The sequence below is a fragment of the Podarcis erhardii genome (genome assembly GCF_964252035.2).
Source record: "Podarcis erhardii genome assembly, chromosome: 17".
NCBI classification, from domain to species: domain Eukaryota; kingdom Metazoa; phylum Chordata; class Lepidosauria; order Squamata; family Lacertidae; genus Podarcis; species Podarcis erhardii.
The window spans coordinates 661,262-679,556 of record NC_138515.1 but is presented as its reverse complement, the minus strand read 5'-3'; the positions used below and the strand labels follow the sequence as shown (position 1 = coordinate 679,556).

The 18,295-nt window shown below is 48.9% G+C and overlaps 1 protein-coding gene across 5 annotated transcripts; it reads right to left on the bottom strand.

Annotated features, from left to right (window-relative positions):
• Positions 1-28: 28 nt before the first annotated feature.
• On the bottom strand, positions 29-14,853 carry LOC309332008 (adiponectin receptor protein 1-like). 5 transcript variants are annotated; one of them, XM_081844640.1, is made up of 8 exons: positions 14,247-14,454; positions 13,795-13,987; positions 13,238-13,390; positions 10,957-11,128; positions 9,893-10,079; positions 7,959-8,146; positions 4,366-4,559; positions 29-336 (listed from the first exon to the last, which is right to left on the bottom strand). In XM_081844640.1, exons 2-8 carry the CDS (start codon positions 13,891-13,893, stop codon positions 208-210), a joined length of 1,122 nt encoding a protein of 373 aa, XP_081700766.1. In that variant the 5' UTR covers positions 13,894-13,987; positions 14,247-14,454; the 3' UTR covers positions 29-207. The 5 variants fall into 5 exon arrangements, with proteins under 5 accessions (XP_081700766.1, XP_081700768.1, XP_081700767.1 ...); XM_081844642.1 differs by lacking the exon at positions 13,795-13,987; XM_081844639.1 differs by lacking the exons at positions 29-336; positions 14,247-14,454 and adding an exon at positions 14,710-14,853 and having other exon boundaries at positions 4,048-4,559.
• Between the last annotated feature and the right edge of the window lie 3,442 nt (positions 14,854-18,295).

The following is an 18,295-nucleotide window of genomic DNA, read 5'->3' as shown; positions in this document are numbered from 1 at the left end:
AGCCCCTGCCCCCAAGAATAAAAAGATCTGAGACACAGCAATTTTCTTCAAAGGAAGGAAGGAGAAGGGAGGAACAGCCCCCTCCTCAAACAGGTGCAGTGCCCTTAATAAGGGGGGGGGAGGTCCTGTCCTCTTGGTCCATACGGAGTGCAGTGTGAAGGGCTGCCCTTGTCCATGAGAGGTGGTCAGTCTGCTCTAGGAAGGCTATCAGAGCACAGTGTTCTCGGTGCAGGTGCCCCCCAAGGAAGAGCGGAACGCTTGCAGCTGGGAGACCCCATGGAGATGGACACAAGCAGCCGCCACCACCAGCACATGGAAGATTTGGTGGGAGTGGAACTGGAGCAGGAAGAAGAGGGAGCAGGAGGGGGGAGAGAGAGAAAGAAAGAGAGAGAGAAAGAAGCTGAACCCAGGGTTTCTGATGGCATGGGCTCTCTCCACGTGAGGCTTGCCGGCTGGAGAGTTGCTTCCCCCCAACCCCTGTGAACCAGCGATGGGGAACCAGCACTACAAGCCCATCATCTTCAACAACTGCTCCTGCTGGCTGGGACCAAGGGGGGGTCAGAGGTTAATGACATTTGGAGGGACAGAGGTTCCCGTTCCCCCATCCCTACTTTAAACCCACCAACGGGTTTAAACAAAAAACCTGGAGGGAAACAATGGCCCAGAGAAGCCAGTAATGCTTCGTTTCCCAGTTTAGTGCTTAATTTTAAAAGGTACCCAACACACTTGTCGAATGCAGCCTGCCTAAGCCACTTGTATTCTTCATTAAACTGTGTGAGTTCTGTTCACTCAGAAGTAGGCATTGTTGAGGCACCATCTAAAGCTGCAATGCCACTAGAACTGCTTCCTTCATTCTGGCCAATTTGCTTTGCATTTTACAGCTCCACGACAGACAGAAATATCTAAAGTGAACCTTACTGCATCAATGCTTTTCCATGCTGGGTGAAAAGCCAGACCAGTTGAACATCTGACTGTTGTGAAGCTGTCAAAAGTGCAAGATTTCTGCCCAGAGAGACAGAAAGAAGCAACTCTAATGGACACTTAGCTATTTCTCAACCAGGCCAGGTTTTTCAGGTACAGTGGTACCTCTTGGTTAAGAACTTAATTTGTTCCGGAGGTCCATTCTTAACCTGAAACTGTTCTTAAACTGAGGTACCACTTTAGCTAATGGGGCCTCCTGCCGCCGCCGTAGTTCTGCAATTTCTGTTCTCATCCTGAAGCAAAGTTCTTAACCCAAGGTACTATTTCTGGGTTTGCGGAGTCTGTAACCTGAAGTGTCTGTAACCTGAAGCGTCTGTAACCCAAGGTACCACTGTATAACGATTGCATTGTCTCATTTTGTATTGCATTGTATTTTAGATCAGGGATGGGGCCTTCATGACCCCCCAGATGTTGCTGGACTACAGCTCCCATCAGCCCCTGACCCTTGGCTGTGCTGTCTGGAGCTGGTGGGATCTGGAATCCAACAACCTCTGGTTCCCCATTCTTGGTTTACAGGAAGCTTAAATAAATTCAAGCATTAATATCACAAAAATGGTGGGGCTTCCTTGTGCCAGTGTTGCTAAATCTGATTCTTCAGACCCTGTCAGACCTGCTGGAGGTGGCGGCGGGCTGGGCCTTGGGGTTCCCAAGCCTACTGGTTTTGGGAGATTTCAGCGTCCATGCCGATGCCACTCCCTCCTCACAGGCTCTGGACCTAGTGACTTCCATGGCAACACTAAGGCTCTCCCAGTTTCTTTTGGGCCCCACTCATCAAGCAGGCCACACGCTGGATCTGATCTTTGGGGCTGGCATAGATGCGATCATGCTCCCCCCTGTGGAAGTGCCATGATCTGATCACTACACTCTGAAAGCCAAACTGACTTCCCGCTCCTCCCCTGCTCCGGTGGCGAGCCTATTTGGGCTCGTCCGCGAAGGCTGATGGATCCTGTGACCCCGTTGAAACCGGGCCCCTTGGTTTACTGAGGAGCTCCGGAAAATGAAGCGGGATCTCAGACGGCTAGAGCGAGTATGGCGACGGACTCGTGACGGAGCCTCAAGAACATCTTAGAGGACGCTTATGAAAGCCTATGAGATGGCTATGAAAGCTGCTAAGAAATCTTACTTTGCAGCTACCATTGCATCCACTAGCTCTCGCCCGGCACAACTTTTTAGAATAATTAAGTCAATAATGCCCTTAGGAGGACAACCAAATTTAAGCACAAATTCGACCCACAGCTGTGAGGCATTCACGAGCTTTTTTGCGGAGAAAGTCCTGTTGCTCTGCTGTGACCTCCCTGCCAGTTTAGATACAGTGACTGAACTGGAGGCCCCTCGACTGACTTCAGGTCCAGTGTTGGACCATTTCGATCGGATACTCCCTGCTGATGTGGATAGATTCCTCTAAGCTGGTAGGCCCACCACCTGCCTCCTTGATCCATGCCCGTCTTGGCTGATTAGGGTGTGTCCAGATGTTGCGCGGACCCCGCTGGTTGAAATTATCAATTTGTCCCTTGGCACGGGGATATTCTCAGGGGAATTGAAGGAAGCAGTGGTGTGTCCGCTCTTAAAGAAAACTTCACTAGATCCTTTAGACCTATCCAATTACCGCCCAGTTTCAAATCTTCCATATCTGGGTAAGGTAATTGAGAGAGCGGTTGCTGAACAGCTTTGTAGGTTTCTGGAGGAAATATCGGCTTTAGATCCATTTCAGTCCGGTTTCCGTCCTGGTTTCGGGACCAAGATGGCTCTGGTTGCCCTAACAGATGATCTCCGTAGACAACTGGATCGAGGCGTGTCAGGACTGCTGATCCTTTTAGATTTGTCAGCAGCCTTTGACATGGTCGATCATGATCTTCTGGACCACTGCCTCGCCGACGTGGGGATACAGGGCATAGCCCATAAATGGCTGTGCTCTTTTATCTCTGGTCGGGTCAGAGGGTGGCACTAGGGAGGGAAATGTCGTTGCACCACTCCTTGGTGTGTGGAGTGCCGCAGGGCGCAATTCTCTCCCCGATGCTTTTTAACATCTTTATGCGCCCCCTTGCCCAGATTATCCGGAGCTTTGGGCTGGGCTGTCACCAATATGCTGATGACACTCAGCTCTATCTGCTGATTGATGGCCACACCGACTCGACCCCGAACACACTGACCAGATGCTTGGAAGCTGCGGCTGGATGGTTTTGTGGGAGCCGATTGAAACTAAATCCTTCGAAGACAGAGGTCCTCTGGCTGGGTCGGGATGGCATAGGGATGAGGGACCAACTGCCTTCTCTTGTGGGGGCCCAATTAGTGCCATTGCCTTCCGTTAAGAGTTTGGGTGTAATCCTTGACGCCTCCCTTTCCATGGAGGCGCAGGTTACAGCAACAGCCAAGGTGACATTTTTCCATCTTCACCGCATCAAGCAGTTGGTCCCTTACCTTTCCCGCCCTGACCTGGCCACAGTGATCCATGTGACGGTCACCTCCAGGCTTGACTACTGTAATTCACTCTATGCGGGGCTGCCCTTGAAGCTGTCCCAGAAACTCCAGCGGGTGCAGAATGCTGCAGCGAGGCTCCTCACGGGGTCTCTGCCATGGGAGCATATTCACCCAGTGCTTTTCCAGCTGCACTGGCTCCCGGTGGAGTACAGGGTCAGATTTAAGGTGCTGCTTTTGACCTTTAAAGCCCTTCACGGCCTAGGACCCTCGTACCGACGGGACCGCCTCTCCCGGTATGCCCCATGGAGAGCCTCAAGGTCCATAAATAGCAACACCCTAGTGGTCCTGGGCCCTAAGGAAGTTAGATTAGCTTCAACCAGAGTCAAGGCCTTTTCCACTCTGGCTCCGGCCTGGTGGAACGCTCTGCCTCATGAGACCAGGGCCCTGCAGGATCTGATTTCTTTCCGCAGGGCCTGTAAGACAGAGTAGTTCCACCTGGCCTTTGGCTTGGAGCCAATTTGATTCTCTTCCCCTCTTTCTTTTTTCTTTTCCTTTCTCCTCCTGCAATGAGGCTACATTTTAATATTTTAATGTTTCAATATTTAATGTATTTTAATTTTGTTTTAAAGTTGTATTTATTCAACTTATTTTTATTATTGCTTGTTAGCCGCCCTGAGCCCGGCCTTGGCTGGGGAGGGCGGGATATAAATAAAATATTATTATTATTATTATTATTATTATTATTATTATTATTATTCTCTTGGGTCTTGGGCAGAAAAAGGGCTTCTGCATCCCCTGACCCTTTTGACATCCTGTGGCCAAGTGTGTCTTCCAACTCTGAGCTTTATTGTCCCTTGAGGAAGGAGATATTCCAAACCTGACATGAAGATCCAGGGAATTCAGACTCACAATTTTTATCTTGCCCTTAGACACCCCAAAGGCCAGTTCCTCCCACACAACACGTACCCATATGTCACACTTGCCCGGGAAGAAGCGTTCGGGGATTCGGGCAGCGTACAGGCCCACACCCAAGATGTAGAGGATTGCCATGAGGAAGAGCCAGCCGATCTGCCCCACAGTCGTCGCCTTGATGAATCCTTCAGCAATCATGAAGTGGAGTGTGGGCACCAAGCCACTCAGCCCCAGGCCCAGGAACACCCCTGTCCAAGAAATAGGAAAGGTCACTGTGTGGATGAGCTCCTCTCAGGGATTAATAGAAAGAAGGCCTTATCTGGTCTCAATCCTGGAACTAAAGTTTAACGTCAAATATGGAGAATAGAAGAGCATGTACAAAGAAGCCGAATTATCTAGACCAATGGTTCACAGACTCCCTGCTCCTGCACCAGGACCACTTGAAAATTGCTAGGGGTCTTGACAGACCCCTCAATGATTTTCTGTCTGTGGTAGCAATTGTACTGTACTGTGCTAGATGCTGTATGCTTTTTAATTGTATTTTTATTTAATTTATTTATTAAAATTTGTATGCCATTTCACTGTAAATGAAAACAAAACAAACTCCTTCCAGTAGCACCTTAAAGACCAACTGAGTTAGTTCTAGGTATGAGCTTTCGTGTGCATGCACACTTCTTCAGATACACTGAAACAGAAGTCACCGGACCTTTCTATATAGTGAGAAGGTGGGGAGGGGTATTACTCAGAAGGGTGGTGGGAATGGGTGATTGGCAGATAGCTGTGATGAGCCTGTTGACGACTCTTAACGACTGCAATAGGTCTTACAGGAAAAAGCAAGGGGTGAAAAGGTGAAAAATGGCTTTGTCATGTATAATGAGATAAGAATCCAAGGTCTTTGTTCAGACCAGGTTTCTTCATGGTTTTGAGTTTGGTGATAAGTTGTAATTCAGCAGCTTCTCTTTCCAGTCTATTTCTGAAATTCCTTTGTAGTAAAACAGCTACTTTGAGATCTTGTATAGAATGTCCTGGGAGATTGAAATGTTCTCCTACTGGTTTCTCTGTCTTGTGATTCCTGATGTCTGATTTATGTCCGTTTATTCTTTGGCGTAAGGTCTTAGAGAGCTGAAGGACACTGTTGGCATTTTATGGCATACACAATGTTAGACGATGAGCAATTAAATAGTCCCGAGATGGTATGTGTGATGTTGTTGGGGCCAGTAATGGTGTTGTCCAGGTGTATGTGGCAGCAAAGTTGGCATCTGGGTTTATTGCAGGCTCTGGTGCCAGTGTCCGTGTTAGGTCTGGTTGTAGTATTATTGTGGGTTAGGAGTTGTTTAAGACTGGGTGGCTGTCTGTAGGCAATGAAAGGTCTTCCTCCCAGAGCTTGAGAAAGAGAACTGTCATTGTTCAGGAGAGGTTGTAGATCTCTGATGATGCGTTGTACTGTTTTAACTTGGGAGCTGTATGTGATGACTAGAGGTGTTCTGTTATTTTCTTTTTTGGGTCTGTCTTGCAGCAAGTTCTCTCTGGGTATCAGTCTGGCTCTGTTGATCTGTTGTCTAACTTCATCTGCTGGGTATTTTAGTTCTAAAAGGGTTTGCTGTAGATCTCTTAGGTGAGAGTCTCTGTCTGTAGAATTGGAACAGATGCGGCTGTAACGTAGTGCCTGGCTATATACAATGGACTGTTTGGTATGTTTGGGATGGTAGCTAGAGGCATGTAGATATGTTTGTCGGTCAGTTGGTTTACGGTATAAGGTGGTGTCTATGTGTCCATCCTGTATTTTTATAGTAGTGTCCAAAAAATGTATTTCTTGCATAGATTGATTCATTGTTAGGTTGATTGTGGGGTGAAAATCATTGAATTTCTGGTGGAAGGTGTCCAGGGTCTGTTGACCATGTGTCCAGATGATAAAAATATCGTCAATGTATCGCAGGTACAAGAGAGGTTTGAGTGGGTAGGAGTTTAGGAAACGTTGTTCTAAATCTGCCATGAAGATGTTGGCATACTGTGGGGCCATGCGGGTGCAAAGAATAAACGGACATAAATCAGACATCAGGAATCACAAGACAGAGAAACCAGTAGGAGAACATTTCAATCTCCCAGGACATTCTATACAAGATCTCAAAGTAGCTGTTTTACTACAAAGGAATTTCAGAAATAGACTGGAAAGAGAAGCTGCTGAATTACAACTTATCACCAAACTCAAAACCATGGAGAAACCTGGTCTGAACAAAGACCTTGGATTCTTATCTCATTATACATGACAAAGCCATTTTTCACCTTTTCACCCCTTGCTTTTTCCTGTAAGACCTATTGTAGTAGTTAAGAGTCGTCAACAGGCTCATCACAGCTATCTGCCAATCACCCATTCCCACCACCCTTCTGAGTAATACCCCTCCCCACCTTCTCACTATATAGAAGGGTCTGGAAACTTCTGTTTCAGTGTATCTGAAGAAGTGTGCATGCACACGAAAGCTCATACCAAGAACTGACTTAGTTGGTCTTTAAGGTGCTACTGGAAGGAATTTGTTTTGTTTTGACTATGGCAGACCAACACGGCTACCTATCTGTAACTGTAAATGAAATCTCTAAGCATTTTACAACAGTATAAAATAAAACAGGATAGTATTAAAAATAGGTATTAAAATATTCCATGGAATTCAGATTGCTAGACTCCAGATCCCATCATTCTCAGCCAGCATGACCAGTGGTCAGGGTTGAAGAGAGTTGGAGTCCAACAATATATAGAGGTGCTAGATTGGCTAACCCTCATCTATAGCCATAGGATGAGACTTGAACTAAAGTCTGGCTCTCCCACTAAACTTTTTGCCATTATGCTACTCTAGTTCCACACATTGTTATGTACTAATCCTGTTACTAGCTTCCAAGTGGGAAAAATGCCTTTAACAGTGTGTTACTGCACACTTTGGCCATGTCACAGAATCATAGACTTCTAGACTCGGAAGGGACCCCAAGGGTCATCTGGTGCTGAATCTCAACTAAAGCATCCATGACAGATGGCCATCCAACCTCTGTTTAAAAACCTCCAAGGAAAGAGAGTCCACCACCTTCCAAGGGAGTCCATTCCACTATCAAATAGCTCTGACTGTCAGAAAGTTCTTCCTGATGTTTAGTCCAAATCTCCTTTCTTGGAGCTTGAAGCCATTGGTTCAGGTCCTCCCCTCCAGAGCAGGAGAAAACAAGCTTGTTCCTTCTTCCATGGGGCAGCCCTTGAGATATTGGAAGATGGCTACCCTATCTCCTTACAGTCTCATTTCCAGGCTAAAGATACCCAGCTCCTTCAACCACTCCTCAGAAGGCTTGGTTTCCAGACCCTGGATCATCCTGGTTGTATTTTTGAACTACCCTCAAGTTAAGCTTTTGCTCTGTAAAAATTTGTATTTTGCTAGTAAACAGAACTATTTTAACCGAGCTTGATTTCCAAAGTGATTCCTGGTGTAGAAGTACTATATCTCAACTGGGAAATGCATTTATCAGAATGAGATCCATTCTGAGGGTCCAGCTGTGTTCTGGCACTTTCAGAGCCTACAGCATTCTAACTACATGGGTGTGTTCTAAGGAAATTCTCCAATGGGGCCCGATCCATCACAAGCAATGCCAAAACGACAATTGTGCATGATTACCTGCTCGGACGGCCCGGTACTGTGGGGTGGCAAAGTGGTCCCACTGCGACACCATGATGGCCGTGACGCCCAGGACACAAATGATGACGAGGTAGATGAGTTGGGGTTGAGGTGAGCAGTAAAAGGAGTAATAGAGCCAGGGAACAAAACTGCCCATGGTGAGCAGGGCGATTCCAGAGTAATCCAGTCTGCACAACAGAAAGCAGGGTGGGCTTGCCAGTAGACAGACAGAGCAGGCAGCCCTCCCCCAGCACCAGGAGGCTGCTTGAATTTCCCATGATGCCCCTCACATGGCATGTGCTGCTGAGGCCAATGTGGGAGATGCTTGAATTTCTCATGCTGCCCCCAGGCAGCACTTGGTTGGGGGGCATTGTGGGAAATTTAAAGGGGGCTCCCAGACCTAGCCAGCTGATGCTGATCGACATGCTAGAAATTTCTTTAAAAGGGGAGCCCAGGGTAGGCCCCATTGAGGCACAGGGACTGTATGCTAGAAGAGTTTGAAGAAAAGTTTGGATTTGATATCCCACTTTATCAGTACTCGAAGGAGTCTCAAAGCGGCTAACATTCTCCTTTCCCTTCCTCCCCCACACCAAACACTCTGTGTGGTGAGTGGGGCTGAGAGACTTCAGAGAAGTGTGACTGGCCCAGCAGCTGCATGTGGAGGAGCGGAGACGCAAACCCGGTTCACCAGATTACGAATCCACCGCTCTGAACCACTACACCACACTGGCTCTCAATGCTTGGCATTATGGCAGCACAGAAGGACAGAGTGACACATCAGCACAAAACAGGGCAAAAAGAAGGGCACCAATCTGCATAAAATTTGCACATGGTAACTTATACGCACAGCTGCAAATTAAGAAATAATTATGATAATTAAATGGAAATGAACACCACCTCACCCTAGTAGGGAAGACTTGGACAGCTTGCCAGCTGGCTCTGTCTTCTGAGCAGGTGCTGCTAACTGTTGAGGGCAGGGCGGATAAAAATCAATGATTTTTTAAAATAAAAAATCGGGTTTTATTATTTAAATTGGATTTTTTAAAAATTAAATTGGATTTTTAAAATAAAATGCTTTTGGAGGAAAGAATCTTTCTAAAGATAGTTTTCTATTTAAGTTACATGATAGTCCAAAGGCTATTCATTAGGAAATAAGGATTTGTTTTAAGTTTTTCATGTGTGCTAAAACTCAGTTATGGAGTTATGGATACATCAGTTATGGATACATAGGCTATAATGTTATTGTTTTAGTTAAATAAATTGTTTAAATTGTTATTAAGAAAATTTTTATTTTTCTCCTTCCAATCAAGTACAGCAGAAAAGTTGTCCAAATAGAAACAGTTAACTTATTAAACCTCACAATAATTTCATAATTATCTATGTATTTCTAATAGTATAACCAAATCAGTATTTTTTGATATAACTGTAAAAACTACTTATTAAAAACTATTTATTATTCCAAAAATGAAGCCTTCATCTGGTTGTAAATATTAAGATGATACCAGCAAGAATGAGTCTTTCTGTAAAAAAATAATTTAAATCAAGTCTTACTGCCTAGTGATTAAAATCAAATCCACCCTGGCTGAGAGGCAACTTCAAGGGCCCCCTCCCTCTATATTTAAACCTGAGCAGCCCTCCCATAGAGAATACCTTCAGATAAAGTGATGGCCCCTGACAGCCCTTCAGAAATAGAGGATAGTCCTCTGTAAAGTAGGACACATGGCCACCCTACCACAAGGACTTTGACTCTCTTAAAACCGTCCGTGCATCTATCGCCAGCCAGAGAAGAGCTCCCTACTGATGCTCCAAGCACTTGTGTCTCTTGAGAGCTTCAGTGCCATGGAAGATACTCTTGCTCCTCACCGTCTCCCACTTCCCATGTGTCCCAGAAGACCTGGGGGGGGGCAGGTGAAGCAGGCAGGCGGTAGACTTACTTGGAGAAGGTGCGGGAAACCTCCTCTGAGTGGCAGTAGACTGTGTGGAACAGCCAGGAGAAGCAGAGGCAAAGGATGGCTCCCAAGAAGAACATTCCAAAGACAACACGCTCCTGGATGGGGGCAACGTACTTCATGTTGGGGCTGATCATGTATCCAATGCCCAAGACCAAGAAGAAGAGGAACCCTGGGAGAGGAAGAGAAGAAAGCTGCCCACATCTCTTTCTAGGTGTCTCCACATACCTCAACCACACTGAAAGGGTGATCCTCTCAGGAATTTGGAGGAAATGACTCTGCTCTGCCAGAAGCAGGCAGAGGTCACCAGCAGCCCTGCACAAATAGAGACCTGGCGGTCTGTGGTCACTTCCCCATGAAGTCAGGGGTGTCAACTGGAAAAACCTGAACCTGTGTCCCATCCCCCCTTATCTCTCTCTCACACACAGTTTCCCTGCAGCACAAGAGAGGTGCCTATGCAAAATAAACAAGCAAACAGAGGTAAACAAGTCTAATGTTCTGCCCTGAGTACTTGCACAATAAACATTGAAGCTTACTAATACAGTGGTACCTTGGTTTTCAAATGTCTCAATTGACGAACATTTCGGTTTTCGAAGGCTGTAAACCCGGAAGTGCTTCAATTTTCGAACATGCCTCGAAAGTCGAACATGCCACGCAGCTTCTGCTGGGTGCAAGATCCTGAGGCCTAGCTGTCGGCTATTGAGTTTTCAGTTTTCAAATGTTTCAGAATTCGAACAGTCTTCCGGAACGGATTACATTCAAAAACTGAGGTACCACTGTATATGAAAAGTGAAGCTCACTAACATAGTGATTAGAATGCAGACTGTCAGGAAACACCATCAGTGAACCATATTTGTGTTACCTGTTAAGTATCTTTCATGCTGATTTTTAAAAAATATTAACAATAAGATGGTAGCTATATTCTGAAGCTGAAATAGTTTGCTATGATGTGAGACACAGAAGAAGAAGGAAGCTAATCCAGATCGCCCCCTTCCTCTTCCCCCTCCACACCAGGTTCTTGCTGTGCGGAGCAGAGCCCCATGACTGACCAAGCAGATGTGTCCAGATGTTGCCTGTCTCCGTGTGGAGGCGGAAGATGCTTCGGAAACAAGCACGGAAGGAGGGCATGGGCGGCCGGTGCCCATGGAGGAGGAAGTCATTGTCCTTCAGCCAGTCAGGCAGCACATCATAAGGCATGACACGCCAGCGGCCCTCCCAGACCTACAACGGGAGAAAAGACGGAGGCTGTGTAGACATTACTGGCTTAAAATGCAGCTAGGCTGTTCTCTTTTTGAACTTCGGTCGGAGCTGTTTTGAGGAGAAACACAATGAAACATAGAACTTCATTTTTTTTTAAATGACAGCATACAGTAGATAAAGGATAGGCATGGATTGTGGTTAATGCGTGTACCCCACTTCTGCAACCCGTGGTGGGAGCACACTGGGTGCAGAGTGAGCAGTACTGTGAGTGCAGCCTGAGGCTAAGGTACAGGAAAGGATATTGCCTGTTGATTATACTAGGAGCTGAACTATTCTAGCTGAACTAGAATAATATGGTATTCATCTTTTGTAAGAGTGAACTGTGTCTCCATAATTCAAAAAAGTAAACTAAAATCAAACTGTTCCCCCAGTATCAAAAGTATGTACATGTGTGCTGATTCTGTATGCTTCATTTATTTTTTTAAAAATGGGGGTGGGGACACTGCTCTAAAGAGAATTTTTTTACAGCAAGCATAAGGAAGTTTTAAAGTGTCATTGCATTTCATAAGGAACACAGAAGATGTGGCTTTTACGAGTGCTGAGAATATTCTGTAAAGAAAACAACAACCTCCAGGGCTGCTTTGGTGAAGCAAAGCCAAGAGTTCTCTGTGGATTCAGCTTCACGGCTGAAGGGGGAACAGAACGCAGTTCCCTCCCCGCTCAACACTCTGGCAACAAAGGCAATCCCATAAATACCTTTTCAGAGTCCCACTGAGTTCAATGGGGCTTACTCCCAGGTCAGTGGGTATTAGTCTGCAGCCTGGTTCAAGCATCCTCACCTCAGGGCCACAGCAGAGGTGACCTGGTCTTCCATGCTTGTTGCTCATGCATCTGACCCACTAAGTATAAGGTGTGGGGCAGGAGCATGTTTGGGGCATAGTACGGGGTGCTCCCACCTCCATTAGCCCAGGCACTTTTCTCCCAGCCTGACAGACACTGGAGGTGAAGCAGCCCAGGAGACCGGGGCAGACGATAAGGTGGCAATGTGTGGGTGTCCCCGTTCCCATCATTCTCATGTCACCTTTTGGTGTAAAATAAATAAACAAGCCAGACCTCCAAACTCATTACACATGAGTGTGGCAGACAGGTAAATATACAAATAAGGATCTTGCTTCATCTTGTCTGCTTTGGCACTTCACCATAAACACACTCAGTAGGCCTTAGCAGTGCTGCCAATTCTCTCAGCCCGCCATTTGCAATGTGGGGCAATAATGATGCTGGCCTACCTTACAGGGCTATGGTAAAGCTTTGAACATTTGAAATGTGCTTATATAAATGCCACGGTTGTTTGTTTATTGTGGGTTTTGGTTGGTTTTTTGCCAAGGTATATAAATATCTTAAAATATATAAATAAATGCAGTGGTTGGTGAAACCATGCAATTAATTCTGAGGTCAACCAACCAGTGGGGTTGCCACAGGCCCTCAAAGCCCCACCCTGTTAGTTGTCACTTGCCTGAACCCAGCAGCAGTCCTCCTCCTCCTGTGCAGCAGCCTCCTTTTCTGTTTCCTGACCCCTCAGGCCAGTCCTTTTTGCACTTTGTGTGGCCTTCTCTCCCTTGCCCATGGCCTCCCTCAGTCGAGGGCCTCCAGGGGACCCCATCAGGAGAGAGGGAGCACCACTGGGCTGCTTTCTCTTCACTGGCTTCCAGATACTATGCCCCGTTGGGCTTGGCCCTGAGAGCTGGCTCAGAGCGGGGTGTCATGGCAGAGAGGAGAGCCTCTTGCCCAAGACTACACTACTCCATCTCCCCCTCTTCTCCAGGGTTGTGTGACTGTTGAGCTTCCCTGCACCTTGCGAAGCTGGGGAGGAGGCCAATGGGCAGTAGCTGAAGTCATAGTATCAGACCCGTGGGCACTTTTATGACATGCCCAGTTTGCCTTAGCACTGATTGGGTAGCAGCCCATAAAATGAAGAAGAGAGGACGGCCAGACAGCTGGGGGAGAACTGGTGTCCAGTTCCTCAGGGCAAAACTGAGGAAGAGTGAAGCAAGAAAAACAGGGAGTGCCCAAGGAGGCTTGTTTTGAGCCAGGACTGTTCACAGGCACTTCCCAGCCACATATGTCACTCACCTTCAGGACAAATTCTTCCATCTTCTCCATGGCATGCTGGGCTTGAAGTGGCAACATCATGACCCGAACAGGATCTGTGCCAACCTCATTCTCCTCTAAGTCTGGGTCATCTGTTCCCCAGCCTGTAGGCTCAACCCCCATCGCAATGCCGTCCTGAAAGAAACCACACACAGCAGAATGAGGTCCTACCAATATAGCTGGCGAGGCATAGGGTCACCCATGGTTGGAAATCTGATGGGTGCTGGTCTGATCTCCCAGTTACTGCTGCTGCTGGAGGATCAGCAGAAAGAGGGGAAATGGAACTGGGCGTAAGGTGGCCAATCCTCAGCCAATGCAGAAGGAAATATTCTCATGTGAATTGTTGCTGTTGCCAGAATTCACAGTGTTTTGGCTATCTTTCTCCGGCACTTATTGTGAGTTTCCATACACAAGAAGAGCCTTGCTATTGGATCAAGTCTGGCGCTGGGCTTATTAGGGCTCTGCAACTCCAAAGAGGGATACAGGGGGGCAGGTAGAAAAGATCAGGCATTCCAATGGGTGGTCTTGGTGGCACTCACCTGGCCAATGTCCTCTTGCAGCAAGGGTCTCATTTCAGCGACAGCCTCCTCCCCCCGGTACCCTGCGCACCACCCAGCCCTCTCCTTCAGGGGCTCCATGATGGGGGGGGGAGGGGGTCACAGAGTTGAGGCCTCTTCACAGGCAGAGGCTAGTGCCCTTTGCAAGCCACCAGCCCCATGGTCCCCACTGTCTCTGTGGGAAAGCAGAGGGGGGAGGGGGAGGGGTGCAGAGGGATGAATCCTTTTTTCCTCTCATAAGCTTCAAGAAGTGCTAGTTGCCCCCTACCAACTGTTCTACAGCTGCCATGCCACCAAAAGAACCGCACCCTCTCTGTTGGTCCCACAACCCACAAAAGGCTGTACCCTTCCTTGGCGTCCCTGCCATTTCCCCCAGACGGACATCCACAATCGGCCCTCCCTCAAAATCTACACAGCAGTACATTTTGCAACACCCTGCCCTTGTCCCCGGTCCAAGGAACCTTCTTCTGCCCCAAACATTTCCCTGGTCTCCAGGTCTTGTGCAGCCGTTATTCCTGCATCCCCTTGGCCTCCTCTCTCCATTGCTCTCTGCCACCCGTCTGGGACAGCACCCTTGCCCACCAGGCAGCGGGGCACTGCTGATAGCCTGCCCCCTCTCGCTGCCCAGCAACATGCTGAGGGGAATTTCCTCTTGGTGCAGGTGTGTGGCAAAGGCGCCCCCCCCCCAGATGGCTCTTTCGGGTTTCCCCCTGTGGGCTGGCAAGCAGAGGCCCAGGTTGCCGGTGGCCATGGCTGGTCCCTCTGCCTCCACCGCTGCTCCCCCATTCTTCCAGTGGCCCCCTCCCCACCAGCCCCAATTCCGGGACAGCCCCCTGGGGAGACTCCATCCCCTTCCCCCGCCAGCCTCCTCGCCCGGCCCCTCCATCCCGCCCTCACCCGGCAGCCCCGAGCGGCGGCGGCGGCAGCGGCAGCATCGGGACCAGCTCCCGCCAAGGCCCGCCTCTCTCTCCCATTGGCCTCCCTCCCCGCCCGTCACGGGCATCCTCGCCTTGGAAACGCGGCCGGGAGAGAGAGCACTTCCGGCTCCCGCCAGCATCCTCCCGGCCCGCGTTGCCATGGCGACGCTTCCCGGGGCTGCGCGTGCACGCGGGGACGCGGGGCGCGCAGCAAGCGGCTTTGCTTATTTATCTCATTAGAAAATATTACGCACCGCTTCCTTTTATTTTATTTTGCTCTAACACGCAAAGCGGCGTACAAATCCTGTACATAAAGCAGGCCGGTCCCTCCAACGTGGCAGCCGCGCTTCCCGAGAGAGGCGCGCTTGGCCGGCAGCCCCGCGGGAACGCGGAACGCGCGCAGCAGGAGGCGCGCCTGCCGGGCACGAGCCTCTCCCTGAGACCCGCTGGCCCTGAGGAAGCCGCGCGGAAGAGCGCGGAGCAGCGGCTCCCATATGGTCTAGCGGTTAGGATTCCTGGTTTTCACCCAGGCGGCCCGGGTTCGACTCCCGGTATGGGAAGGTGCCCTTTTTGTTCCCTGGAGTCGCCCAGATCTCCTCCTTTTCCCCCAGTTCGTGGCGCTGCTGCGATGGCCAGCTGCAAAAGGCGCGCATGCTTCCCATCGCATTCAAAAAGGCAAATAAAGAGCGTTATCATGACCTGAAGCACATTTGATTGGGACAAGTGGAAAGCGGAGGGAGACTGAATTACAAGATGTTAAGTGGAAGAGAGAAACTAAAATTTAAAGCTTCCCATACCGGGAGTCGAACCCGGGCCGCCTGGGTGAAAACCAGGAATCCTAACCGCTAGACCATATGGGAGGCGACTGGCAGAAGCCTCCTTCGCTGAATCTTGTAAGACAGGGGAGAGCGGGTCACACTTGGCACCAGGATGATGCTATTTGTTCTCTCTCTCTTTTTTGGAAGAAAAATGAAACAAAAGCATTTCCTAGAAAGATTTCTATAAGCAAGTGTAATATTATTCTACTTCGGGAAAGAATATATTTGTGTGTGTCTGTGATCACTTTTTCTCTTCCAAAACAAGAGGGTACCGTGCAAAGCACATTGGCTGCAGCGCTTAACCCAGCCTAACCTGCCACACAAACCTCTGAAAAAAGGCAAATTGTGCAGAGCGGGGGCAGGAAAAGACTACTCTTCCCATACCGGGAGTCGAACCCGGGCCGCCTGGGTGAAAACCAGGAATCCTAACCGCTAGACCATATGGGAGAAGTGCGAACAGGCATCGGGTAATGTACGAGCCAGTCCAGGACAGAGAAGCTCCCCGTTACCCCCTCCGGGGAGAGGAGGGAATGGCATCCTCGCGCCCCTTCCTATTGCAAAGGCAGAGGCGCAGCTTTGGCCTGGATCTTAGGCAAGTCACTCGAGAAATCGCGGTGTTTGGGCGGTTTTGTAAGAAAAAGCTCAACAACTTTGGGGTTTGTCTAAAAGAAGCGCAACAACTTTCGGGGTGTCCTAGATTTTACTTTTTGAAATATGGCAACCCTAAATTATTGCAGCTGCTTAACTGCAGGATTGCTGGAAAATTTGGGTGTCTGGATTTTGGCATTGCGGTAGATGGGGCTGCGAGTTTGCACTTCCCTGTGCCCGCTTGCCGGAATTTCAGGCTGCGCTTGCCTTGCCCTCCTTGCGGGAGTCTCCGGAACCAGCCCCCTCGGGCAGAGAACGGGAGCGCGCCCGCCGGCTGCTTTCGCAGGATCCGCGCCCACCGCCCGGCTCGCCGGCTTCTTCTCCCCCCACCTCTTGTCCTGCGGCGAACAGAGACCAGAACTTGTAAGAAGAGCGGCCATCCCAGCCCCGTTGCAGCCTCAAGCCCAGCGCTCTTTCGAATGCAGTTCAGCAGATGCAAACCCAATCCTCCTCTTCCTGTTCGCAAAGAGCCTTCTATAGAAACAGCCTCAGGAGCATTAAAAGGTGGTGCAAACAAAAGCTGGAATGGCTTTGAGACTTTTAAATTCCCCGAGTGGGGCTCGAACCTTCAGCCCCCGGGTCAAAGACAGCAGCGGGCAACTGCGGGGGGAAATGTGGGTTTTTCTCCCCCGAAACCTCTCTCTCGTGCGCACGCGTGAGCGAAGGGAGCTGAAGTGCGACGCCTACTGACCAATTGCGGAAGCGCGCCTTTGAATTTGCCCCCCGCGGCGACCAGTCCCCCCCCCCCGCCTTCCAGTCGCGCATGGAGACCGGTCAATAACCTCTGAGAGGCCTGCGGCAGATGCGCCGCCCGGTTCACGGGCAGTTGCTTGGAGGCCTGGCAGCCGCCTCGCTGCTCCCCTTGGCTGGCTCTGTTCCTGGAAGGCCAAGGCGGGCTCGGCCGCGCTTGCAGCGCCGCGGGAGAGAACTCACTCCAGGTTGCAAGCCATTGAGAGGGCAGCCGCTCCAGGCTCAGGAGGGGCAGCCAGGCCCAGTTTCTCCATACGTAGATCACTATCAGAAATAAAACTCTTGGCGCGCCGTTTCTTTGATACTATTTAATTCTCCATCCTGGCATGCATTAAAAGAGATTGCCATTCCCATACCGGGAGTCGAACCCGGGCCGCCTGGGTGAAAACCAGGAATCCTAACCGCTAGACCATATGGGAGTGAGATAGAGGAGGAGCTTTTGCCTTAGAACCTAAAGAGAGCAAGGAAATGCAGCAGAAATGGGGAAATCCTCTTTTTGCCAGTCATATCAAGGTACGGTACTTGCTTTTGCAAGCACTTCTGCAAACGGCTGAGAAACCCACAAAGAAACCTTAATCTGCTTCTACTTGTTACACCCATAATGCACCAGATTTTCCAATGCTTCCCTTTCCCTCCAGTTGCCACACCCACAACCGGTGTCCCTCCCTTGCAAACTTTGTTTTTTCACTCTATCCTTTAACTTCTTCTGTAAAATATTGGCAGGAATCAATTAGATCATAAAGCTGAGAGTAAACACACTTGGTCACCCCAGTTCAATCCTGGCTGGATAGTGATCTTTTCAAAGCTACAAACTCATGTGAAATTGCCCCTGCGCTGTTCTCTGCTCTGGTTTCCAGTCCTTCACTCTTCAATTGTTGACAGCTCTCCCACAATCTTAATCCTTTTCAAAGGACACCATTCACACATTCAAGCTGTCAGTTCTGACACTATGTGTGATGTAACACTTAAGAATGTAAACATTTTCTGTATTGTGAGCTTATATAAGCCTCATTGTATTCACCTTAATATGCAGTTACATGACTACTTCCCATAATAATTATAACATCATTTCCAAAGTAAGTCTGCACTGTCCCTCCCCCTCTGCAGGGCTGCCCTGAACAGCTCAGCTGGTTAGAGCAGGTGCTGATAATGCCAAGGTTGCAAGTCTGATCCCTAGATCCATCTGTCTCAGGATACAATGCTGCATGTTCCTGCACTGCAGGGCTTGGACTAGATGAGCCTCAGGATCCCTTCCAACTTTACAATTCTGATTCTACAAACTTGAAATTTATGTTGAGGGAGAAAATGATAGAAAGAGGATGTATCAGAGGCCAAGTAGGATCACTTTCT